This window comes from Trachinotus anak, unplaced genomic scaffold (assembly GCF_046630095.1).
Source record: "Trachinotus anak isolate AG129_WGS33_773 ecotype Australia unplaced genomic scaffold, CSIRO_AGI_Tana_v1 ptg000004l, whole genome shotgun sequence".
Taxonomy (NCBI): Eukaryota; Metazoa; Chordata; class Actinopteri; order Carangiformes; family Carangidae; genus Trachinotus; species Trachinotus anak.
Genome location: NW_027273855.1, coordinates 23,616,764 through 23,642,095, shown reverse-complemented (window position 1 = coordinate 23,642,095; position 25,332 = coordinate 23,616,764). Strand labels below are relative to the sequence as shown.

At 41.7% G+C, this 25,332-nt stretch overlaps 3 protein-coding genes across 9 annotated transcripts in view; 2 read left to right on the top strand and 1 right to left on the bottom strand.

Moving 5' to 3' along the window:
• Window positions 1-12: 12 nt before the first annotated feature.
• On the top strand, window positions 13-9,311 carry tmem269 (transmembrane protein 269). 6 transcript variants are annotated; one of them, XM_071477256.1, is made up of 8 exons: window positions 37-281; window positions 1,031-1,082; window positions 2,137-2,186; window positions 3,615-3,762; window positions 4,501-4,598; window positions 5,797-5,940; window positions 6,088-6,288; window positions 6,945-9,311. In XM_071477256.1, exons 4-8 carry the CDS (start codon window positions 3,722-3,724, stop codon window positions 7,052-7,054), a joined length of 594 nt encoding a protein of 197 aa, XP_071333357.1. In that variant the 5' UTR covers window positions 37-281; window positions 1,031-1,082; window positions 2,137-2,186; window positions 3,615-3,721; the 3' UTR covers window positions 7,055-9,311. The 6 variants fall into 6 exon arrangements, with proteins under 6 accessions (XP_071333354.1, XP_071333353.1, XP_071333357.1 ...); XM_071477257.1 differs by having other exon boundaries at window positions 58-103; XM_071477253.1 differs by lacking the exon at window positions 2,137-2,186 and having other exon boundaries at window positions 13-103.
• A 101-nt stretch (window positions 9,312-9,412) lies between these two features.
• LOC139621049 (tyrosine-protein kinase STYK1) lies at window positions 9,413-12,324 on the bottom strand. 2 transcript variants are annotated; one of them, XM_071477251.1, is made up of 9 exons: window positions 12,203-12,324; window positions 11,871-12,014; window positions 11,524-11,724; window positions 11,121-11,302; window positions 10,923-11,009; window positions 10,501-10,718; window positions 10,360-10,400; window positions 10,170-10,266; window positions 9,413-9,655 (listed from the first exon to the last, which is right to left on the bottom strand). In XM_071477251.1, exons 1-9 carry the CDS (start codon window positions 12,249-12,251, stop codon window positions 9,484-9,486), a joined length of 1,191 nt encoding a protein of 396 aa, XP_071333352.1. In that variant the 5' UTR covers window positions 12,252-12,324; the 3' UTR covers window positions 9,413-9,483. The 2 variants fall into 2 exon arrangements, with proteins under 2 accessions (XP_071333352.1, XP_071333351.1); XM_071477250.1 differs by having other exon boundaries at window positions 10,923-11,006.
• A 767-nt stretch (window positions 12,325-13,091) lies between these two features.
• Window positions 13,092-25,332, top strand: part of magi3a (membrane associated guanylate kinase, WW and PDZ domain containing 3a) — a 112,731-nt gene continuing 100,490 nt past the window's right edge. Inside the window, exon 1 of the mRNA XM_071477245.1 lies at window positions 13,092-14,733. Coding sequence (XP_071333346.1) covers window positions 14,427-14,733 — 307 coding nt within the window. The 5' untranslated portion in view covers window positions 13,092-14,426. The remainder of the gene's footprint in view (window positions 14,734-25,332) is intronic.

The following is a 25,332-nucleotide window of genomic DNA, read 5'->3' as shown; positions in this document are numbered from 1 at the left end:
AAAACTCGAAGCAATGCGAGCGTCATTTCCGGTGGAATATTCCAGCGGGTTCACTCCTGGTCTTTAAAAGGACGCGCTGAAAGGGCGGCTGTAAAGTTGACAGGTAAACGGCCACATGTTGCGTCTGTGTGGCTGCAACCTTAAGCGCTGGGATCAGTGAGCACAGTGAGAGAGAGAAGAAGAGAAAGAGAGACAATAAGGTTGTGTACGCGTACGTGCGCGTTTAGACGTCTCCATCATTTGATTTGTGTAGACTGTGTAATCTGTGGAGGTCCCCTCAGGTAAGATGAGATGCATTGCGTGCGTGTGTGTGTGTGTGTGTGGCATCAATCGCGAACATGTAGATGAAAGTCAGAATATGGGCCTGCTTTTCATTGTTTCGGATCATTGAGTTGTGACGCAGTTGCGCCTTTTGCTCCAAAGTCTTTTCAGATGAACGATGGGATGTGAGGCAGCTCCACATGCGCACAAGTTACTTTAGATCGGCTGTTTGTTACATGGTGGGGTTTTTCTGCGCAGAGGGATGTCGCAGAGGCCGTCCGGCGCCGCAGGTTAAGTGCAGCGCAGAGGACTGGTGCTGAGGATAGTGTCGCTGCGCGTTAAGGCCCCCGCTGAGCGCCTGTAAAGCGGCACACAGCGCCTTCTGTTTGACATATCACCGGTGTGATTTCAGTGGATAAAGAAAAGATAGTCAAGCAAAGCAGGAGTGGATCAGGCAAGACCCACAACAAAGCGTTAATGATTCAGCCACAATGTGATAGAGAGTTCAGAGATTAAATCCACAGTATCTTAAAGAGGTGCATTTGAGGGCTAAAAGTTCCTTATGGATTCATATTCTCAGCAGTTCATCAGAGCTAAATGTGTAGACATATGGCTGCCAAAACTGGTCCCCTAAAATCCTATTAAGGACTGCTGAGGAAGATTTAGTTGCAAGTAATTGTAAGTTTAAAGTTGGACAGATATGTTTTGTATGAAAAATATGTGATATATCTATTTTTTTTTTTTATTTTTATTTTTTTAAATCTTTTAGCTTTTGAACTGTGAGCCAGAGACGATCATGATCCTCCTGTCTCCCTCCTCTGGTAGGTTCTTGTTTCTCAGTCTCATCTTTAATCTGGATTATTGTTTACCTACATGGGCAGGGGTGCCAGAGATCAAAGACAAGGCTTTCTTGGACTAAATTGGGAAGGAAAACAGCCACTAAGGGAGTTCTAAAGATGCTTGAACTGAATGAAATGGAATAAATAAATAATCTGTAGAATTAATCACAGATTGACAAGGGGAGCATATATCACACAATAAAGCCTGGGACATCTGAAACTGAGAGAAATAATTCATTATCACTGCTCATATATTCATGTATACCACACATTGTACAGTTTGAGGTATATAGGTATAGGCTATAGGAAGTATATACTTTGAAAATACATTACACATCCAGATACTACACCCAGTGGAACCTATAGGATTAAATCTCCTATGGCTGATGTACATTGTTTATAAATAATTGCAATCATTGTCAATTATTTTTCACTATATCTCATTATAATAAAACACAGTAAAGAGCATTTATTGTGCAGTAAATTCACTTCAGGTTCTGTTGTGAATCGTTTTCCTTGTTTTTCATTTAGTCTTTTTAGTTGTTACCAGGTAACATAGCAGGGCATTACATAACAAGGGCTTTCCCATCATGCTTTGCACTCATTAGGCAGCAATCCAGAAATAGAGACCTGCTTGAAATTGACAGTGTGTTTGGCTCTTCAGGCTTTATCCTGTTTTTTTATTAGTGACCAAGGCAGTGTGTTTAGTGGTTAGAGTAAAACTCTACTGCAAGCTCTTTAACGCACGTGGAGCTGCATATGTGGCTGTCTAATGATACTTACTGTGGCTAAAGTTACTCAAGCTCATTATTAATGTAGCAAACTTTGCAATGACATGATTTTCAGAAAAATGCAGTGTTGTCTGCATTCACTGATGTGCTGTGTTTTCCCATGAAAAGTTTTCAGACTATTTAAAATGCCAGGTTGTCACTTTGTGCTAAAAAGTCCCAAATGAGAAGTCAAAAGCATGCTGTCAAGTAAAAAGTGTAAGTTATTGTTGGCTTTCTGCTGTGTCTCATACGCTGTTTTCTTTCAGATGAAGAGTCTCTTGAACTCGCCTGGCTTTGGAATCACAGGAAGTTCAGGGTGAAAAACACTTGAAGGGTTGCTACTGCAACATTTTAAAAGCTATTTAAACTTTTGCAGGTCATTATCTGTACATACTGTCTTGGGCAGTACTATGACTTGAGAGAAAATAATAAGCTCACAAGAGAGGAGGCAGACCGAAAACAAAGATTTCCTTGTCTTCATTAAAAAGCATCACAGCTTTGTGGGGGCAGAGGCAGTTTTTGGCTGGAGTGAGGCAGAGTCAGCAGTCATTCCATCTTGCTGACTAGGATAGTGAACATAGCTTTTACTATCGTTCTTACAGCAAATTTTGTCATCAGTACAACTAAACATATCAAGTTATAATTACAACTTTTACTAATTGCACTTGAAGCAAACATACGGCCTGTTAACGTGTTCCTACTGATGATATAACCCCATGCAGTTTAGTATTTCAATATAAACTGCGTGCTATAAAAACATGGAGACCAGGTGAGGTTGTAGATTTATCTGTACACCACAATCTCCATTAAAGCCTGGGCTGCAGTCGTATTAATAGATTTGAACAGTTAGAGTTAGCCGTGCGAGTGCTACTGCCATGTCCTTGTCTCATGTTTGATCAGAGCTAACAGGCTTAATGATCTCACGTCTGGTATGTGTCAATGCAGTAGGTCCAGCTCACATTCACTGTAGCTAATGGTGTATGTGGTAGTCCCCTAAATGTTCATAGCTTGCTCCCCACACCAGTATTTGTGTGTATTTGACCCCTGATAAGATCACATTTGAGTGCTAACACTTCACATACGTCATGTTCAGATATTGTATCTTTTTGACCTTCCAAATATTATCTCAATATTGACATTTAATGCATGTCACTGTGGCAGTTTCTTTTCTAATAGTTACAATATGTATAATTGCATTATTGTAATGAGTAGGTGATGAGGCACTCTTTAATGTTGCATGCTGGACGCTGCGCACGCCTTACTGAATGAATGTACAGTAACAAATGCATTTTAGTGATCTGAAAATGGATGAATGTATCGTAAGGTTGGTCTCCATCCAATAAACATACGTCTTGGTAAGTGATACTTCTTTTACATAAGAGGGGGATTCAGATTCATAGTTATGTTTTGATTTAAATACAGAGGAAAAGAAACACATGTGCTACAATATCCTGAAATATGGATTCCCACTAGATGGTATACAGAATATTATTCAGTCACCAGTTGACAGGCTAATCATTAAGATTACTTTCTGAATTTTTAGACCTTTTTCTTCTCACCTGAACTGAAGTTTGACTGAAACTGGGATATAAATTGTAGACTGTTCTCATTGAAACTCATTCACCAAACGGTCAGCTGGCATACGGTCACCCAATCACAGTAGGGATTTAGCTTTTCTCTTGAACCAAAGCAGAGGTTATTGACCCAACACAGACTACTAACTGCAGCTGCTGTGTGGTCTCAGGTTTCTTCCAGTGTACCAACAAGCTCTTCCTGAGTGATCAGGCCACAGGGCTCCAGATCAAGGAGTTTGCACGTAAAAATGCAGCGAATGCTCTGTCAGTTGCCAACATGGTCATGGGCATGGCCTCCATTCTCAGCAGTCTTAATGGGTGAGTGAACACGCCATCATTAGATTTTATCATTTGAAACACTAGTCTCGTTCATCTGCAGGATGGACAAAAAAATATTTAAGCTATAATCATTGTGTCGACTGATGTGGATTTCAATTAAAAATAAAGACAGAAAGAAAGAGAAATAATAATAATAATAATAATAATAATAATAACAATAATAATAATCATATTTTAAATGAAAATTAAGGTTGTGGCTAGCATTTCTAAAACCAAACTTACAGTGGCTCTGAGGTGCAAAACCTTAAAAAAGAAAGAGATCAATCTCTAATGAAAACATTAGAGAAAACAAAAGTAACAAAATTGAAAATGTAATTTTAGAAAACATGTACCAAATGAGTAAACACACTGTTTTATTATTTATAAATATAGAAAACAGTGTTGTTATGTTTTGCATCTCGAGGCCACCGTACAGTAAGTAATTCTTATAATGATGACAAGTTTCTGTGCTTACCAGATTAAATCTACTAAGATTAGTGTAAAGAGGCACAGGAAAGTGCAAGCCAGAAAATCCAGTGTCAGGAAACTTGGTCTACAGATAATAATTATCTATAGGATAAAGACAATTATTTAACTTTTTTAAAACATTGTTGAAATCTATCCAGCACTAGTTTCAGCTCTTTTCCACAGGCGACAACCTGCAGATATTTTACCCTTTGAAATGGGTCACTGTCATCAAATAGCTAAACCTAACTCTCCCTAACTCGTTCTGTTCAGGCACCATCATGCTGCATGTTGGCTGGTTCTGATTGGCTACCTGCTGGATTTGGCAGATGGAGCAGTTGCCAGGCGACTCGATGCCTGCTCTGCACTGGGTAAGTGGAGTGTTGTGGTCAACAGCTCTTACCAAAGATAAACTCCAACTGGGATGTTTGGCAGGGCTCGCTGCACAGTCCTTTGTCTGGACTTTCTAATTTGGCCACAAAAAGTCTTAAACAAAGCCAACCAGTAAAACGAAACTCCGCCATTGAAATACTATGGATAGTCTTACAAAGTCTCAAAAGGAGAATCATACATATTTTATATCATGAAATTCAAGCTTCATCCAATCACTGTCTTTTTAGTTGTTTCTATTTTTCTAATGATTCTGCAAGTTACACATTGTCAGGTTTTAGGGTTTAGGTGTGAATGTAAATGGGGTGACATTCCTTTTGTGGTCCCCTCTTAAATAACAGGCACCCAATGCAAAGACACAGCATATAAAGTGTACCACTGATGTTGTGTTTTAAAAAGATCACCATATGAAGTATATAGTAAAGGCACAAAAAGCTGTGCTTCCAGTGTGCAAGTTCACATTTTCTCAGAATCCCAAAATAGCTCCCAGGTGCATCACAATACATCATTGGCTGCACATTTCAGGGGGCTTTGTGTCCCGACAGGGTTTTTCTGCATGACTTTGCAGGTGGATGTTGTTGTGCCCCCCACGTATTTTAGTCAAATGAACAATCACTTTCTGATTAAGCAGCCTAATTCCATGGGATCACGCTCCAATTGTCTATTTTATCCCGTTGCTTTGGGTTCTCTGCATATCTGAAATTGCTAAAATTGTTGACCCTGGGCTGTGGAATTCCACCTCGTTCATTTGAGCCGTGGCCTGAATCACCTCATCCTCATCTGCTGAAAACATGCTCCGTGCTCCTGAGGGATAAAGAGACAAGGCAGTGGAGAATGTTGTTTATAGAATGGCTGCCTGTTGGGCTGACACTGAAATTTCCACTTGGGGATTTTTGTGCATGCACGCTCCACACCACTGTCACATGTCAGTGACACTGCCAGTGACCAGACTGGAGAGATGATAACATACCTATCCTTTTTAAATTGTACACTCATGACTAAGGCACTGTCAGATTTTAAACAGTGTAATAATAGGACAGTTGATTCTCACAAGTAGCAGACAGGTTATTCAGAATACAGTGGTTTTGTCTGTTAACAAATCCTAACACACATACAAGTCATGCCTTCCTCTAAACTTCACAGAGCCACATGTATTCACTTTTTTTTTTTCATGCTCAGGTGCAAAACTAGATGATTTTGCTGACTTCACAACCTTCGGGATCGCCACGTCGTTGCTCCTGAGGACATCAGACCTGCTGGACAATGTCCTGTGTATGTGCTACGTCCTGTCTGTGTTTGTCCGCCTCTGTTTCTTCTCAAGCGGTAAGTTTCAAAATGTAGTGTGTAGGCTATTTTAAGTGATATTGTCTGAGAGATTTATCCTATCAAACTATTTATTCTATCAGTCACACATACACACTTTGTCATTTAAATGACCTACTGGAAATGTATTTTTTGTTTGGACCTTAGGGATCCCATTCATGTACCGCGGCCTGCCCTGCATCTACTCCTCAGCCATCCTGGCCAGTGCCTCTCTGCTGTCGGGGGGAAACATGGCCGCGCTGCGTGTCATTGCAGTGGCCATGATCCTCTTCATGATCAGCCACAACTTCTACCCCCATGACAGAGTGCTGGAGTCCCAGGCCTGGAAGAAAGTAGTTTATGCCGGAGGTAAAGCCATATTTTAAAAATCCAGTATGATTCACATCTCTTTTGGAAAAACGTATAGTTGTTGAGTGTAATGACTGCCAGAACTGATTCATGTGAGAAGTGCATTTTCAAATTAGACTGAAGTACAACATTTAGCATCTCCACGTGGTGGTGGTATCTAGCCATGGAGATGATATTATGGGCAGAAGTTTTGTCATCTGTCTCTGAAACAAACCAAATATAATAGAGGTGAATGGATTTTAGTTTGCACAACTTAAAACGACATGTGATTAGCAACAATGAACAATGAACAACTCAATAGCATTGTGTCTTTGTAGATGTTACTCAGGATGATCCACAGACATCACTATCGAGTGACTTTAGTTGAGCTATTTTTAGCCATGCTAGCAGTTTGGCTGTACTTTGTGTTTAATGCTAATTAGCATATGTTAGCATGCTGGCAGGCTAAATTAAGACAGTGAGCGTGGTAAACATTATACCTGCTCAACATCAGGTCGTTAGCATTATCTGTTCAGTAATGAAAACCATACACAGCGAGGTTTGATTATCATAAATGATCATAACATTTTTTGTGCTAGTTGATGCTGCTGTTGAGTTTTCAGATGTAATTTTTCAGTGCTGTCCCACTTAACTTCTTCTTTTGTTTTAATTTTCAGGAGTTGTGATGGTGTTCTGCTCTTCCTTCCCCCCTGCCTGCGTGTACTATCTGCTGTGGTCTGTCTCCTACATTTTGTTCCCAACATCCCTTTGGAGCAGTAAAGTGTAAAAGGTGTGCTGGCTCTGTCCAAAAATCCCATTAGGTTTACCTCTGGCCCATCCGGGTGAAGTGAGGCTTCCAGACTGCTGCTGCTCCCCACTGCCATGGAGGATTCAAGCTGAACATGCTCATGCGCCACAGGCGAACACTTGCAGTATTTAACCTTTATTTTGATGTGAAACCTCTAAGACAGAACCAGACTAAAGGGAGTTACAGTGGAGGGGTGGGAAGGACATTTTAACATTACTGGTAAGGATTAACCTTCATGCAGTCTTAATGTCTTTGTTGCAATTTCACTGAAGCCAGAGGTTGGGTGGCTTGTTCCAAAAACTGAATTTTCATCAGGTTTATCTCCTGTGTAATCTCCCTACTTCAGCATTAATCCATTTTTCTTTATTGTTGTGAACACGCGGCAGCAGGGCACATCTTTTTCCCACGGGATAATAGAAAAAGAAATGATTTCAAATGAAATAATTGCATACACTTCTAATATATTTCTGCCTCTAATTTGGTTTTGAAAATGTCTAATTTTGTAATTGCACTGGACATCATAACCCCTATTATGTTGTCCACGGTGTTGAGCATAGTAACTGTAACTGAGTACTACAGTCTGTAGTTAAGCCCTTTAATCCATGAATCTACAACATGACTTCTCAGCAGTGTTTTCGAGATGCCCTTTCTGGTTTATCTATGACTCTATCTACAGCACTATGATGAGTTTTGTGTTAAAGGACATCTGTTAATGTTTGTGTCAGGGTTGAGGTCAATTTACTTTCATTGGTATTCAGGTCAGGATGTGTCCTCAAAATCCACGTTTTCCATTTTAAAACCAGCCAGAGAAAACTTTTGAACATATTGGTTCTGTCATTCTTATTATTTGATTTGCTGTTTGAATGTATGTTTTAAAAAGGTTGAACTGAAAGCAAACTGACCCCAACCCTGGCTTATGGAAATTGGGTACTTGTGTCTGTTATTTAGTTTGCAAGACTTTTACCACGTTGTGGCTCAGTCCAAGAAATGATGTGTTAGACTTTAGTTTTTCTTCTATGTGTGATTTTTTTATTGGATCATTGCATGGGTTTGCCTCTGTTTTAAGAGGCATTGCAGTTTAAATATGAAATCCACACTGGATCACCATCACCTTTCATACTGCTTTTCTGACAACAGCTGAATCAGTGACAACACTGCAGGGCTTTTTTCCCATCGCTGGTCTAAACACCTGCAGTGACTTTATCGATTCAGGTGGGGTCAGAAATGCAACATGAGTAGAAGTTGCAATCCATAAATAGCACTGCAGCAGCAGCTCTTTGCCTCAGGTGACTCAGTGTGAATTTACACTTAAAGAGCAACAACATTTAGGCTGCAAATCCTCTTTTCCTGCCCTCTAGTGGGTAAAAATGTCACTGAAACTAAATCCATAGAGATCAGGGAAGGAAAGAATAAGCACGTTGTTTCTCTTTAACTTGGCCAGTATTCAGTCTGTGGGACATCATGTTTTTGTAGAACAGTCCTTTTTAGCAAGGGCAACTTTTTGACATCACTCATCATGTTTCACAATGGGTATATGTGCCTCTCTGCATTGTGTGTGACAAATGGGAATTTATTCAGAAGCCTGATGAAGATAATAGCACAGAGTAACAGGTTAAATATATCTGTTCTCACTCCTAAAAGCTACTGACACCCCATATTTAGATTATATTAGATTCACTCCATACCTTCTTATAACGTTCATCTTTCGGCTTGTAATCAGAGGTGTCAGAATAAAAGGTATGCCATCACTCACAATTTGGTTTTAATGATGATTTTAATTATGAACATGGTATAAGCCATAACTCATAGTGTTAAGACTTTATGAGTTATCTCCCTAACCGAGTTTTCTGAGGGAAAACTGAACAGGTGGAGCAGGATTTCATAAATGAAGACCTCTGTTTTAAAAATACTAATATAAAAGAGCATGTCCTCTGATTCAGATATTGATTTAAACCTACTTTGGTAACTGGCATTGTGTAGAAAATCTACAGTGTAAAGTGCATACACAGACTGAACACAAATCTACTCTAGGACATTCAGTAGTGCATTCAGCTTTCCTGTGTGGGTGTTTTGGTTTTCAAACTGTAAAGTCACAGTAATGTATGCATGCCAAGAGCATTATAGATACAAAAACTGTACTTTGCCCAATGATAAAGAAAGGAAAATGATCTTAATGAATAATAAGATCTGTTATTTTAAGTATGTACGTTTTGACAATAAATAAAAAACAAAACAACTTGCTTTCAGTGTTCTTAATTCAATATTTGACTGTACCTTATCACCAGGTGTACAACTTCAATGGAAGACATTCAACAGTATTCAACAGATGCAACAGCCTGAGAGATGCTCAGACTTTATTTGTTTAAGTTCCTTTTCTTGGTTGTTGTTATATTTGGTTGTAAATGGGTTTAAGAGAGCAGTCCTGCCTTTCTGTTATAGTCAAATATATCTATGACATCTGGAACATGAAGAGGTTTAAGAGCTGCCAGGTGCAATGAGGACTCCAGCAGCTTGATGATGGCTGAGAAAGCAGGTCGGTCTTTGAAACTCCACATCCAGCAGTACTTCATAAGGTCATACCTAGAAGGAATTCATAACACATACGACTTAAAGGAAAGACACACTTAATAGCTTTCTCTGAAGATTTGTGGAGAAATGATTAGCTTCGGTTAGCACAAAGACTGAAAGCAGCGGGAAACGGCTAGCCTACTTTTTTTTTTTTTTTTTTTTTAACCAAATGGTTTAAACTAAAACGATATAAGGTGTCAATTGTTGATGTTTAGAGATGATGGTTGACAGATTTTCTTTTACTTTTGGGCTAAGTTAAGCTAACTTTTCCCGTGTCCAGTTTATGCTAGGTCAAGCTAACCGGTTGCTAGCTGGTAGCTTTATCGGTAAGTGGCGGGAGTGAGATCAATCATCTCACCCAGCTCTTAACAAGAAGCTGAATATGTACGTTTATCTGCTCATCTGTGTGCAGTGACTTCTTGTTGCAATATCTGACTTCTCATTGACATATGTATAAGTTGGCTTAGTTGCTAACACTTAGTGAAAGTCCATTACTCCATGTTATTGTTTTTACAAGTGAACTTACAAAGGCCCTCCACAACTCCTCGGCCTCTTCATTCGATAAGACCCCTGCAGCTTTGGAAGGACTGACAGAGGCTCTAACTCGGGGTATGGAGGAGAGCCTGAGATAAAAAAAAGAAGAAAAGGTATTGCATAAATAAAGACACATATGGACAAAATAATTTGTTTACAGATACTATAACATGGTACTTTACCTAAGGTTACCAGTTCATACAGTAAGATTCCAAATGACCACCTATGGAAAGGAAAATGTTAACAGATTCTCTGACTCAGTGATGACAAAACAGTGTGTTTTGATCGTGTTTTGTTCTTTTTAGCCTTGACTCTGCCCTTACACATCACTCCTGTCGATACTGAGCTGCATTATAATCCTCTCTGGTGCCTGCCATTTGAGAGGCACCTCTGCTGCCCTCTGCCTAAATGCTGAACCTGTTCTGCGTCCTCCAAATGCTACACCCAGTCCAGACACCCGAGCTGAGAGGCCTGGACCAATTAAGATGTTCCTGGCAGCAACATCCCCATGTACCAGCCTGTGCTCTGACATCAGGTAATCCTGAAGGAGGAATACATTACAGACAAACATATCAGTCTTTGGTTGAAATATTCATTCAAGATAGAGGACACTTTTTCCCTAGTACCATGGGGAAAAATGCCAAGTGCATCATTACCTGCTGCAGCACAGCAGGTAATGATGCACAGGTACTCATTTCGGTCTAGTTATTTGTTGGAAATAATTGGTCTACAAAAAGTGACTCACCAGACCAGCTGCAACCTGCTTTGCCACCAGAAACACTGACCTCTCAGAGAAGTTCTGCAATGGATCTGCGTCAGAGTCTGAATTCTTCTAGAGTGAAGGAAAAGCTGCTCGTCATTGCACTAAAAATTAGGAACTGGAGAAGGCACGTTTGGTCAAATTTCAGTTCAGGTGTGGGCCAACGCTGTGTACCACGGTTACCTTTCTGAGCGTCCAGAGGAAGTGGAGGAGGTTCCCTGGGCTTTGGGCATCTAAGACCAGATACATGGGCAGACGCTTGGTCTGACAGTACAACATCTGCACCACATTCTGGTGTTTACCTACTGTGGCATGGAACAGGAGCCACTCCACAAACTCCTTAGCTTCAGGCTGGTTGGGGCCATCTTTATGGAGTCACATTAATAACAGTAGGTTATAGGACTCAAATAATAACAAAGTGAACAATGTTATTAGCTGTTTTCTCATTATAATTACAACATATGTTAACGCCCACCTTGCCCTACTGCTCATGAAAACACCAATGATCCCATCACATTTAGGGATAGGGTTAAGTTCAGGCTTTTAACACTGATTGCCCTAGCCTTATGACAGATTCATGCTGTACCTCGAAGGCACTTCACCACCACAGCAGAGGAGGGACCGTCTCTCTTCTTCAGCAGACCTTTACAAATGGGGCCATAGCGGCCTGTCTGCCAAAACTCTAGTCCTTCAAGGACACACTCCTGAGGGATTTCCCAGGAATACAGAGCCTGTTGGACCTTTGGAGTGCTTACAGAAGCTGCAGTCAGGGTTACACTCTGCTGACCTGTTAAACAACAACAAAACACACATTGGTGGATTAGATAAATAAGAACTTGGCACTACATGGGCACTGATGTACAATAACTTTTGCTTTTTATGGTGTTTTCTAGTTTTTGTATAAAGAGGAAAAACAGTAATTGCAGTTCATACCATTTGTAAAATGACATGAGGTGCTATGTCCTCTTTGTTTGTTCTTGTAGAGACTGCAGAAGATCAAAGCTACCACTAAAACTGTGCTGAGAGCTAGGAGAGACGGGATGATGATCACAGCAAGTGGACCTGATGACTCCTCGTCTGTACAAAAAGTGAAAGAAAGCAGGTTCTTGTCTTGATTTCAGCAAGGGTAAGAAAAATTAAGGTGAGAACATCATAATGTCTTCACGACAGAGAAATAGGGATTTGGTGCATGCATACCAAATCATGTCATTTGTTGAATTCAAAAGAAATGCCTAGCTGTTTGCAATGCAATGTGTAAAACTTACAGCACTCAGGGAGTGAGGTGTTATTGCTACATATTGTGTCCATGTCCATCAGGAGCAGCTGATATTTCTCTCATGAGAGAAACAGCAGACCATATTAACAAGACAAATTCAAAAGTTTGTCCCTGTGGTGAGAAAAACTAATTTACTATGAAGGAACTTCAAATTGAAAAAGCAGACATGACATAAAGTGTAATTGCTACATATTGCTTTAAGGTTTTCCTACCTCATGCCCTCATGATCGCAAGAACACACATTTCTAACCATATAAAATAGAAGAATTAACAGCAGCAGAGAAGTTGAAAAATGACACAGCTGCTTTTAGAAAATCGGCTCAGGTTTGTCTGCCTGCCTGTGAGGGCGCTGACCGATGTGTTCAGCTGGAAAGTTGACTGAATGTTAATCATTGACGGATCAAGAGAAATGATAACATGAAGAACGTGCTCAGACCTGCTCCAACCTTAACAGTTCACTGATTAAACTGGCATTAATATGCATACAAAAGGGCTAATTTCACTTTGTTTTTGTGACATTGATGTGAAGTTTGGATGTGGCTCCTCAGGCGATGAACAGGACAGCAAAACATCTATTAGAAAATAAAGTAGCAGACAGGAGCAATAAGCATATCACATATGAAAAAGTAATCAAACTAGGTAAAACCAATAAAAACAAGGGGTTAAAAAAGTGCAGATGCAGGTGTGTAATTATTCTATTTAAAGCGCAGTTTACAAGTTTCTATATCTTTGTGTTGTAAGTGCATTTTAGGAATAAGATTTAATAGTATTACAGCGGCACCAGTGTTGATGAAAGGTGCTTGGACTGAGGTGCCATGCCTCTGACTGACCCTACAACCACAAGGGGGCAGGATTGCGCAAGAAATCGCCTCCAACAAGTAACCCTTCGCCTCCGTCCTGAGAACCGGACCGGCTGCAGTTCGCCAGACGCTGTTCCTGGATTTGAAGCTAGTAAAGTAAAGCCCAATAATCGCCCAAAATCCCAGTTTATCACAGTGGCAACACATAGGAACGGGCAGAAACATCATCAGGACAATTGGGTTTAAAGCTGGACTATCACAACATGAGGTTCCCACATGAAAATATGCGTCCCAGTGCGGGAACTCCGCCTTCCTAAACACACCATGGAAACAAAATCTAGCGCTTCCCAATCACTGGAGACCCGCCTCTTGTCATTCACCATTGGTTCAGTTGAGAGGCTTTGGGACCTTCCCCCAATCTCTGATTGGACAGAATCCCCTCCACTCAGGAAAGCAATACGGAAAAAGATGAAAAAAAAAAGTTATGGAGTGAAGCCTAATCGGATCACGACTGTTGCATGCTGCTGCGTAGTTTTTTAGTGGGAAAAAATCCCCACAGTGCCTCCGGAGAAGCAGAGGAAGACACAGTGTGCGCAAAACTAAGAACCAGGAGCAGGGTTTCATTGTTTTGAAAGAGTCAGACGCCCGCCCGGTTCAGAGGAGAGTCAGGTATGTTTTTCCGTTTCCAGGGACTGCCTTGCTGATGTCACCGCGGAGGAGGGCAGGAGTGGAGGACAGGTGCGCAGCGTAAAGTTACCTCTACAGGAGGCTTGGATGTTGAACTGTAACGGAGCGGAGAATCGCTCAATCTTTTTGGAGATCAGTTTTTAAAGTTTTCCTGTATTTGTTGAAACGCTTTTCTGGACAGTATTATATATTTGGCTGATATTTTTTTGAAATCTTAAGTGGGATATATTTTGCTCCACGCTTTTGGAAGTGACAGCCTCTGGTGCGCACAAACTGCAGAGCTCACAGGATCCCTGCTGCTTTATAATATTGAGGTTAAACACCGTGGAGGAAGCTGCTGTTGTTTTTTTTTGTTTCTTTTTTTTTTTGTTTGTTTGAGTACACATAGCTGTGAACTGGGGTGTGGGATCGAGACGCCCCAGCATCAGAACCAGCACTTTCCGCTTCATTGCGACACTGACGCAGCTGGTCTCGCATCCCAGTCGCAGACAGGTGATGCTTGAGTAATTCAATGGAAGGACTGATCGTCAACAGAGGGAGTTTGATCTAAGATCTGAGAAAAAAAAGAGACTTGTTTTCTCCCGGAATGGAATACAACACAAGAAAGCAGCCCCAACTTCTGTAACCTGCAATGATTTTTCCGTGCGTCATTGCGTCTTAGGGATCAGAAGCGCTGAAGGACAACCGTTCTTGGACTCGCTTTCAGGTTTACAAGAGCCACCAACAATGTCCAAGACACTGAAAAAGAAGAAGCACTGGTCCACCAAAGTGCAGGAGTGCACCGTGTCTTGGGGGGGTTCCGGGGAGTTGGTCACTGTAGTTGCGGTGAGAGGCGGCGCAGAGCTGGGAGAGTTCCCGTACCTCGGACACATAGTTTCGGAGGCGATGGTTTGTCACGCCGGTAGGTTTCCCGGCAGCGGGGACGTGCTGCTGGAGGTGAACGGCACTCCGGTGAGCGGACTCACCAACCGGGACACGCTGGCTGTCATCCGCCACTTTCGGGAGCCCATCCGCCTGAAGACTGTGAAACCAGGTGTGTACCCTGCCTCATTTAGAATAACAGTGAACACCCCAACCCCACCATCACACACATACGTACACGACCAAACCTGACAAGTGTGTGAAATGCTTTCAAGTGGTGACAAACCTGAAGATTGTGATGCTTATAGTAGCAGGTGTGACTAGTGCCTTGAATAAATAAGAGGAAATTGGGGGTCAGCCTCGCAGCTGAGCCCCTGTTTGCCTGTGGGGCAGTGTGTGTAAGGATCAGGTGTGTGTGTGTGTGGTCTTGTGTGGATTTGGAAGCAAGTCTATGGGTAATTTTTTTTTAACTTTCAGCTGGCTTAAGCATATCTAAAGTGCCTGTTAGCATGACTCCTTTTCATTCATGTGGAGACATACAATTTTCTACCACTGCTTTTGCTGCAGTCCAATCCTGCCAAACAACACAAGTGAGGAGCATGCTGTGTTTCAGCACACTTGTTCATAGTGCCCAGATGTGTGTGTGTGTGTGTGTGTGTGTGTGTGTGTATGTGTGTTTAATACAACATAAACCATGAATGGTCAATAAGCTTGCAGCCATTTGTCTGAACTCAGCATGTAATCTTCTTTGCATCCATTGCACAAGTGTTGCCTGTCCCATTCTTTAGCTCGTGTGTGGCACAGTAACACGCTCATATAAACACACACACACACACACACACACACACACACACACACACACACACACACAGAGCTTCTTAAAGTCATTGTAATTCTGTCTGTAAGCTCAGCTGAAAGCTTATTGATTGGATTTATGTATCTGTAATTACCTGACTTTCAAGCAATTAATTTGTACTTCCTTATGGCTCACACTGATGCCTAACGGATGTGCTCAATGTGCCAAAACATACTGAGAGTCAAACACTACCAGTCATGTGGGACATAAAGGTTGTTTGTGTGTGTGTGTGTATGTTTATGTGGATGGATAAATTTGATGGAGGCACTGCTGAGTGTGGCACTCAGCAGTGCAAATACTAAGCAGGGATTTGTTAATGGTTGCCTTGCCAGCTTAGACATTGTCAGTCCGCTTGCAGCACTGAGCTGAGTCCAAGTCTAATTGAATCAATTAGGCCCATATCCTTAAATCCCCAGGATGCTGTGCGAGCCTGGAGTTACGGTTTGACACCTTGACTGTCGATCTTCCTGCTATACATTAGGTAAACCTGTTGATTGGGGTTAAGACAGGTAATTGAAATCAAGCTCAGTGTTGTTAAGATTTATTTTAAGAATTAGTGTTCAACAAGATGAGCTGGGATACAGCTTTAGGTGTCACATGAGACCAAGTGTTTCATAGGAATACAACAAAAACTTTACAGGCATTGTAATTTAGTGTTTGTCTCTGTTTGGACATTCACATCCAATCTGACATTGCGTCACTCACACTGTCTCAAGCTTTCTAAGATCTCCTTCTGACCTTGTGTTATGTAATGTTAGTTGTGTGTTAAGTGATGCTCGAGCTACACTTTGACGTGTGCAGCCTGCTTTACCATGGGTCCCTCATGAGGCCTCACTGTGTGTTTATGTCTTTGTCCCCCTCTTTCATGATTAATTTACGCTTCATCCATCATTGATGGCTTCTCCGTGCCAGGATGAGGTGGCAGATGGGCGGATCGGATGTTAGCCGACCGCTGTGGATATAAACTTGTATTCTCTTGAGACTGCAAAGTTTGGGGTGGGGATAAATGCTAGGACTGAATAGAGGAGTTTTGGGTTCATTTTAGATGAATGTAAAAAGTTAAGATTTATCCATCTGTTTCCAACAAAATACAGTTCTGCTTGTGTGCCTTGTGTTTGCACAACACCAGAAAGAGAAGCATTTCCACCATTTCCTGGACTGGAGTGTCCCACAGTTGGAAATTCTTTTCCCTTCTTTCCTCATTGCCTAGTTTGTCTTTCATTTATCTTCTCTCCTCAGCCTAATATACCGTATCATCATATCTTGCGATTCCTCCTCATCTGTAGTATTTTCTTCCCTTCAATACATTATTCCATACTTCACTCCTCACTTTTGCCTTGACACCCGCCCTCTTAAACCCCTGTTCTTATTAAATCTAAGAAATCTTAAAGAATTTGCATTGTTCCCTCAAAATTTTACATACAGACCTGCCATGACATTTACACCTGCAGCTTTGAAAGCAAACATGATTTTGTACCTTCACCACAGCTGAGACCTGGTAACACTTTCCCCTGCACAGTTGGGACAGAGGACAGAAGTTTGTCTTGAATGGTCCTTCAGCTTCAGACCAGCCTGTGCGCTCAGTATGCATCTCTCATCTAGTTAGAAGAGCAAGGCAATAGGCAGTAACCTTGAGGAGAAGATTGAGAGTAAAGGCGTAGTGATCACATATACCTATTGCAGCTATTGCAGAGACTTGTGAGTGGGCAGCTCATTGATTAATGCTGTAAACAGACTTAGATCTGCTTGTTTTTTTGCCTCATAGAGCTTAATGGATGGAGCATTTTAGCTCTCAGGTCCCAGAGCACCCTTGGTTCACAAATCGGGTCTGTAATGGAAACTGGGAAGTAGTTTTTTCTAAAGTGTTTCTCTTCCTCATTCAAAGTCTGAAAGGGAGATAATGATAATAATACTTAAATGACCAAGGTACAGTGCTACCCTAGAGATTAGATCAGAATGCAGTATATGAATACAGTTACAAAGGCACGGTCTAGATGGAGGAAACACTTTATCACAGGTTAGATTGTTTACTGTGGTGTTAAGTGTTCCTGTGTCCACTGAAGGAATTATTTACTAGAAAAAATTCTTAAAAATCCTATGGTAAATGCACTTTAATATTTCACAATATGAGCTAAAGCAGCATTATGTCAGTATCAACTTGGAACATAACACAACATTATTAATACACATAATGCCAATGTGTAAAATGATACAGGATGGATGGATGGATGTTGAAGTATTTATAGATAATTTTGTTCAAGTAATATATTTTTTTTTTCAAAGATGAATGAGGTTAAGAGTCTTGAGGAGTTTTTTTAGCTGCAGAGTGGCACCTTTATTTTGAACATGTAGCAGGTACACGGCACTTATCAGCTATACCTTTAGTTTCAGGTGAGAAATGAACTGGAAAAAAAAGTGTCATTTCATACAGTCTCACTCCACTTAATACCCAAGGAGAAGTGCTAAAAATGAGATGCTTTCAGTCTTTTTATTTACAATTTTTCACTTAGTAAAAGAGAACTATAGATAACTGAAGTACATGAGGTATCCCAGCTAGGGCTTTTATTCTGATATTACAGGCATTCTAATTCACAGGCAGTTTTTAGTTTTTGTTTTGTTTCTAAGATGTCATCAGGAACCCTGGTAACAAGCTTTAACAGTTGTGTGTGAGATAATTGCAGTTCTTTATTCCACCTTTTAGACTTTCTTCAACAGTGACAAACTTAAAGGCCTCTCCTCCCCTTATTGGCTGCGTTTATATATGACCAACCTGTGATGTTCAATGCTTTGCTTCCCAGGAGTTACTCTCTGATGAAGTGAGGTACCTACATTCACACTCCGTGTGGCATATTGTAATTTACATTGCGAGACATGTCTTGTATTTAGGGCTGCAACTAACAGTTATTTTCATTGTCTAACATTGAATGTATTATTTCCTCAATTCATGGATTGTTTTGACAAAATAATGTCAGTGCCACTTCCCAAGCTGTTTTGTCCAAACACCTGTCCAAAACACAAAGATATTAATTTTACTGTAATGTATGACAGAGCAAAGCATTAAATCCTTAACCAACCAACCTTAGCATCATGTGGTAATTTGCTAACTTTTTCTCTTTAAGACATGCAATCTCCCTTTCTTTGCTTTTTGTCTCACTAGTGGTGTCACATCGAGGTTAACACTTCATATGTTTGCCATCAGCAGCGCAGCAGAGAAATGAGCGCACAGCGTGTGTTAATGTGGTTCCCTCCACAGAGCATTCAAGGCTTCTATGACTAAGCTGCTCTAAACCAGCTGAGTGGAGCTTCCAGGATCCCTCTGGCTCTGTGGCTCTGTCTCCCCACAGTACACGTTACTTCTGTTCCTCTCGCCGCCTTTGTTCATCTGTCTGCATTTACATTGAAGCACAGGTTCGTCTGAGAATTTACCTTGTAAAGAGGGTGAAAATTACGCTGGAACCAGACAACTTAAGTACAGTTCTTTCTCTGTAGGCTTTGAGTGCACAAAAAACCCAAAACTTCACAGGGAATGTACAATAGTCACACCACTGTTATAGTTAGTCCTGGATCCTCCTCTCACCTCATCCTCCTCCTGCAGTTCTAAACATGGAGGCTTTTTAGTATTCCAGGTGCAAATGGAGCTTCACTGGCACTCTTTTCCTCTGTGCTCTCTCTGCTGCATCCTACTTTCTGTGCAAGCATATGCACGTGTAAGTATGTGCATATCGCAGCTGTACACCTGATGTGACAACCACCCATCATCCCCTCCCACTGGCTGCTCTCCCGGCTCATTCCCCAAACCTGTCACACCTCTCCACCCTCTGCCTGGCCCACCAGTCAGCTGTGAGGGACGATGGTGCGAGTGAATGGGCACAGTGCCCCCCCCCCCGACGGCAGCAGCTGCTCTGAATACCAAAACACGCCTCCTCTTCTCTTTTTCATCCCTTCATTGCTCCCTGGAGCAGCCCTCTGCTTCTACAATATCCCTCACACCTTCCTAGTCCACTCCCCTCTGTCTTACAGCGTTTACACGTCTGCCTCCTCCTTTCCTGCAGTGCAAGTCGGTCCAGTAAAGAAGGAAAAATGACTGATGGACAAGGAAGAATTGCAGTTTCCCTAATATAATTGCTCATTTAAAGACTCCTGCATCATTTTTACAGTCTTGGAAGCATCAGCGAATGGCAGAGCTCCTCAAACCTTCCACAGATGTTTAGTGACAAGTGCATCCTTCTTCATTCTACCTTGGTACCACCGTCCGTAGAGCCGCATTGCGGTAATGAACAGGCCAGCAGCAAAGATAGCATTTTCATATGAGCCATGTCTCTCACTGGCAGGCACCATGACTTGGCAGGCATGTTTAAAAGCAGTGGAGATGAGTGTGTGTGCTGATTCACCAAGACTGCCTCTTTCTACTGACTGAGTGGTCGTGCTGTGATGTCAGCAGCAGCAGTGTCTCCAGGTTGTTGGAAATGGATGGTGTAGTTTAGAGATGCACATACACACACACACACACACACACACTTTCTCAGAGTCTCTTGCCCTCCTTTCCTCAGCTTGACTCCTAATTGGTCTCTCTCCAGCAGCGAGCCATCCCTGCAGCTGTTTATCTCTTTTGAGATAAGATGAGGTCAGCTTCCAAACAGTACATATACATAACAGAGACCAGAGCCTGGCACCTCCTATGTCATTAGGAATGATAACCTCTAGTGCTGCGCTATATGACCACAGCTAATCTTTTCTTGTGTTCCACCTATTTCTACTGAAAAATACACATTTAAATTTATAATATGTAACTTTTCCACATCAAAATGTCTAAAAATGACTAGACCTATCTTATATATATGTTTTTGAGTTGTGATTTTAATTATGGTAACGATCTGTTTCATTTGGTCGCCTGTCCCTCGTGTGATGGAGTTTTGATTGCTGCCAGAACCTCAAGATAGACTTCTATCCAGTTTTATGCCACATTTTTAAGATTCAGTTTTTACACCTTGGTCATTTTCAGCTATATATTTTAACCAGATGAAGGATTTCAGTCATCAGACATCTGGATATTAAGTATCAGAAAAAAAAACAAACAGCGAACACAGCTGAACTGTGTCGGTGAATCAGTGAATTTTAAAGTGAAACTGCCTTATTGGGTGTTTCCAGTTTAAATCCCCTGATCCGTTTGTTATGAAGAGGAGAACACAAGAGACCTGCGGATAATTCAGCTGCTGGTAAAAACCTCCTGAATGTCTGGTTCACAAGTTATCAAAGAAACAAAGGTAACCAGTCTCAGCTTCCAGCCATTCCGAGACATCCTTTGTCCACCAGAATGTCGGCGAATCACTGATTTTTATTGTGAAACAGCTTTATTCAGTGTTTTTACCGGTTATAATCACCTAGTCTGTTTGTTGTGGAGAGGAGACCTCTGCAGATAATTCTGTTTGTGGTAAAAACTTCCTGAACAACTGACACTGAAGGAATCCAAACTGGGAGAAGCTGACGGCAATGGTGGTGAAGACAGCAACTCCCATGATCCCACCCTGATCCAATTCCGTGTTTTGTTGTCGTTTTGATTGAGAGACCCCTAGCGGCAGAAGTTACATAATGTGTGTTGAAACTGATTGAAATGCAATGAAGCTGATGATTATCATGCCTGTATTGTGTATGTAGTTAAGTTAGAATTAGTGCTCTGGCTGTTGCATTAACCCTTGAAAATGAGAATGTAAATCAGTGACTGGCAGAGCAATGGTAATACAGTTGTTTTGATAACTGTTACCTGGGGTTTTTCCCTCTTGTCATCCTTTAACATTCTCATTACTTTGCTGCACTGAGCACTGACTTCCTGATAAGGAATGTTTGTGCCCCCAGCCTTAGACAAAAAAAAAAAAAAAAACAGGAGGTGTTTGGGCTGGAGTTAGCTGTTGTTATGAAGATATTGTGCTTTTAGCAAAAAGGCACCACTACCTGACCTTGATGTGTCTGAGGACAGATCGTCCACAGGCTGATTAACTTGAGATTAAGAAAATGTCCCTTTTGAGTTGCCATGAACTGCAGGCAGGGACTTGGATTCAAAAAGGGAAATAGGGATAGAGTGATGGAAATGGACTGTTATGAATCAATACACAGGTGCACATGTGGATAGAGGGATGTAGGGGATAGATTATATGATAGTTGATTGAACTGAGTTCCTTCCAGATGCACACCCGCTGCCCTCTGTGGAGAGCCTATTTGGGGACTTTGTTTTCTGGCTGGGTCTGTATGAAACATCCCTGTGGTGTTGCTGTACAGGCAATAACTAGAACAGAGAGAAGAGGCAGCTGGCACATCGCTGTCTCAGAAATTTCCCTGAGACGGATTCTCTTTTGAAGGATGTATTGGATTTAAACCGGGAGGGAGGGAAAAAAATAAATGATGAACAGGTTTAGAAGAAAAGAAAATGGGGTCAAAGAGGGAGGAGTGCAGGCAACACGGGGGGAGAGGAAAGAATAAGAAGAAACAGAGACTGGGAAACATAGGAAGAGGAAAAAGATGAGAGAGAGTGATAATAATCTCCGGGCTGAAACTGCTTATGTTACCATTAATCACGATAATAGTATTGATTCTCTGTTGTGGCTGTCTGAAATGATTCTTCCAACTGTTCATCAGGCCAGCACCTACAATGTCAGACTTACGGCTCAGTCAGTATTTCCAATCATGTCTGCGAGTAACCAGTCTGTGTGAGCTGACTGCATATGTGTGTGCAAGCATGCATGATAATGAAAAATTAAGTCACATCTGAATTGGTTGCCTCTCCTGGTTGCCTTTGGAAGCCAAACACAATCATAGAGAAAGACAGTGTGCTTCCTTCTCAGTGTATTTGAAAGCTGCCAGGATATCTTTTAAAAGTTTTTTTTTCTTATATTCCACCAATATTTCTCCTTTCTGTGACACTGAGGGAGGATGTAGAGGTAGTGCTGTTTTGACTTTCTTGGATTCATTCTTCCCATAGATCTCAGTAGTTTATTTTGGAAGGTAATGATAAGACTGAGACAGATTGCCTGTCAGTATAGTGTGGACTTGTGCATACCTCTGTTCCCCCAGTTGGGATCTTTTCTTTACACTCTGGGTAATAAATCAGTTGAGAAGACTCAATCCCAGAGTTCTGACTCCTGGTTGGCTGTGGTACTTGCGGACTTGGCCCCGTGCCTGTGCTGATGGGCCTTCGTCAATACTCATTCTGCCAGTGCAGCCCACTGAACTGTTCGATTTTGGCTCTTTTTTTTTTTTTGCTTGTGCCCGTGACAACATCTCATATCAAACTGATGTAAAGCCCACCTCCCTCACAGTAACCACCCACTTAGCCGGCTGCTGCTGTGGCCCCATCTGCTCTCAGAGCTGCAGCACCTCTTGTTTTTCTGCCAAACCTCTGCATGAGAGTGTTTCATGTCTGACCACTGAAACTTCCTCATTCCTTTTTGTCTATCTTCCTTTGTCCCTGTAAAGAATAAAATGAAAATCCTGCTACCATATGTTTGAGTTATGATCTGCTTAAGCAAGAGATGGTATTACTGGCTAGACTAAGCTGGCGTCAGTTGTTTGACTGGGCATAAGCAAGGTTGTTTAAAGGTCCCATGTTGTATAAAGTAAGATTTCCATGTCTTTTTTGATTGTAAAGCATGTCTAGGTTTGTGAAGTCACAACAAATCAGTCACTGCCCTCAGCCATGCCCCAAGCCTACTCCACTCAGACCCGCCATCCCACCTCGCAGGATTTGGTTTCTCTAAGTGTTTAGCCTCTTTTCTGATTGGCTCACTGAGAGATTGCTGATTGCTCCAGAGAGAAGCCTGAGAGGGGAGTTGTAACTACATTGAGATGGTTTTTGATTCTTGAAACCACAATTATATCTTGTTATGAAAATCACAATTATAAATAAAACACCAGAAGAGTGTAAAATATAGGACCTTTAAATCTGTTTAGACACAGATAGACAAACCAGATGAAATCATTATAAGACAAGTAGCAGCACAGATGGAAAATAAAGTCAATTTGACGATGCATTTCTCCTGATGTGGGTCGTGGGAGGCAGCCATTTTCTCACCATGCCATTAATGCATGGTGTGTACTCCTTCCTCCCTCTGTGGTGAGATGTCATGCTCTGTGGAGATGAGGTTCTCTGAGTGTCCTCATTAGAATTCATGGATGTCAGGATCTCAGCCCGGCCAATCTAGCTTGCTTTGCTCCTTAGCTTCCCTAACAGGTTATTGATCGGGTCCAATCTCATCTTTGTTAAGTCAGCCGACACATCCGGAGCCGCCGTATGCGCCCAAGGGCCCAGTCTTTATGAAAAGTCGAGGACACCAGGAGGACGTCTTGCTTACAGTGGATTTGACTCAAAGCTCTTATTCATGATGTTTTGCCTGTGCAGAGGGTGCTGGTGTGCTCACGGTGACCGCTGATTGTATCCGTTTTGACAGCCTGCCTTCTCAGTATTCAGCTCATGGAGGCTTTTTTCTTATTTTCTGCTAATAAGCCAATCCCTGGGCACAAATTGCAGAATATTTCTGCCCCTGACATGAGAAGAGGATTCTCTGCATTTGTGAGTGTGTGTTTGGTTGTCAGGTGTTTTGGCTTGTGTTTTCTTTTTAAAGGCCAAAACACACACACTCACACACAGAGTGACAAATTTGCCCCCAGGCTCTGGCAGTAGCCGACCCGTCGCGAGCTCTCTTGAGGTCTTGGAGCAAATTGACTCAAGAGATCACATGCACATTACTCACTGTTTAAAGTAAGCAGCAGGACGTGTCTCTCTGCAATCCTGACGTTGCAGTGATGCCATCAGTGAAGTATCCACTAGGACCAGTCATTCAAGCCTGCCACACAATAGCCAAGGCAGATTGTTTGAATAGCTTTCAGATATGATGCCTCTGTCCTGTCCTCTTTGAGCACAGAGGCTTCTGTTTGACCTGGTTTGTAGAGTGGAGTATCCTCACCTGCTTCAGGGGTTAAGACGAGGTCATGTTGTATGTATTTAGGGCAACAGCTCTTGTATATTTCCCATCACCCTTTGACCCCAATGTACCCTGTAACTGTGAGCTACAACTGGCAGAAAAAGCTCTGTATATTTGTGTTTCGCGTCCTTGTGATCACCTTCAGCAGTGTGTTGTTGTCACTGTGTTTTCTGGTGTGTGATGTTTGCTGAATAAAGATTGTCATTGGTTTTGGCTCCGTCAGCTGTTGTCTGTAATTTTTTTTTTTTTTTTTTTGTGCCATGGTTCATTCAATGCAACAACAGCTTCGGTCAGAATAGTTAGTTCAGTCAAACCGACCGATCTCCAGAAAATGTGTTACTCCAGCAACACATGTTTCTAAAGCATCTGTGTGGATGATGTGTTGTGACAGTTTTATTACATAATGAGTTGAAACCGGTAATGATGACATGGTTTGAAACATTTCCCTGATGTCTGTTTGACAAATAGCTTCATTGTTGTCAGTGCATGTACCCGCAGGAGGGCTTGTGTGTTTATCTGGGAATGGCGATCATGTGTGGAATGTGGTTATTTCAGATTTGTTGAGTGTAGTGTGAAGTTCCACTGGGGTATTGTTAGCAGCAGGTGCTTGTTCTGGCAGAAATTTCACATTGTTTCCAAGTCGCCTCTCCCTGCAAAGAGATCACAGTGAAAACCTCTACTTCAACAAGACAGTTGCTTCTGTCATCAAGTCATTTTGACTTAAATCTCAGGCCTCTATCTTACATTTGTTTCCCATACAAGATGCAACACTTCAATACACTTCACTTCCTTGAATGCCAACATTGTAACAAGTGTGATACTCCAGAAGAGGATCAGTACCACAAATATAACCACAACATCAAATTAAGGTCTTTAATCTTTATTTTCAAAGTAGTCTTTTCTGTTCCTCCGGTTCCTTAGATACAGCTGTCCTTCATCCTGG

What these genes read in the sequence shown, in the direction of transcription:
- tmem269 (XM_071477253.1), top strand. Translation starts at nt 1,058, where the DNA reads ATGATCCTCCTGTCTCCCTCCTCTG. An exon ending in ATTCTCAGCAGTCTTAATGG is followed by an intron (nt 3,763 to 4,500) that starts GTGAGTGAACAC and finishes CGTTCTGTTCAG; the next exon opens with GCACCATCATGCTGCATGTT. An exon ending in GAAAGTAGTTTATGCCGGAG is followed by an intron (nt 6,289 to 6,944) that starts GTAAAGCCATAT and finishes TTTAATTTTCAG; the next exon opens with GAGTTGTGATGGTGTTCTGC.
- LOC139621049 (XM_071477251.1), bottom strand. Translation starts at nt 12,251, where the DNA reads ATGGACATGGACACAATATGTAGCAATAACACCTCACTCCCTGAGTGC. An exon ending in TCCTCTGGACGCTCAGAAAG is followed by an intron (nt 11,010 to 11,120) that starts GTAACCGTGGTA and finishes CCTTCACTCTAG; the next exon opens with AAGAATTCAGACTCTGACGC. An exon ending in GTATGAACTGGTAACCTTAG is followed by an intron (nt 10,267 to 10,359) that starts GTAAAGTACCAT and finishes TTTTTATCTCAG; the next exon opens with GCTCTCCTCCATACCCCGAG.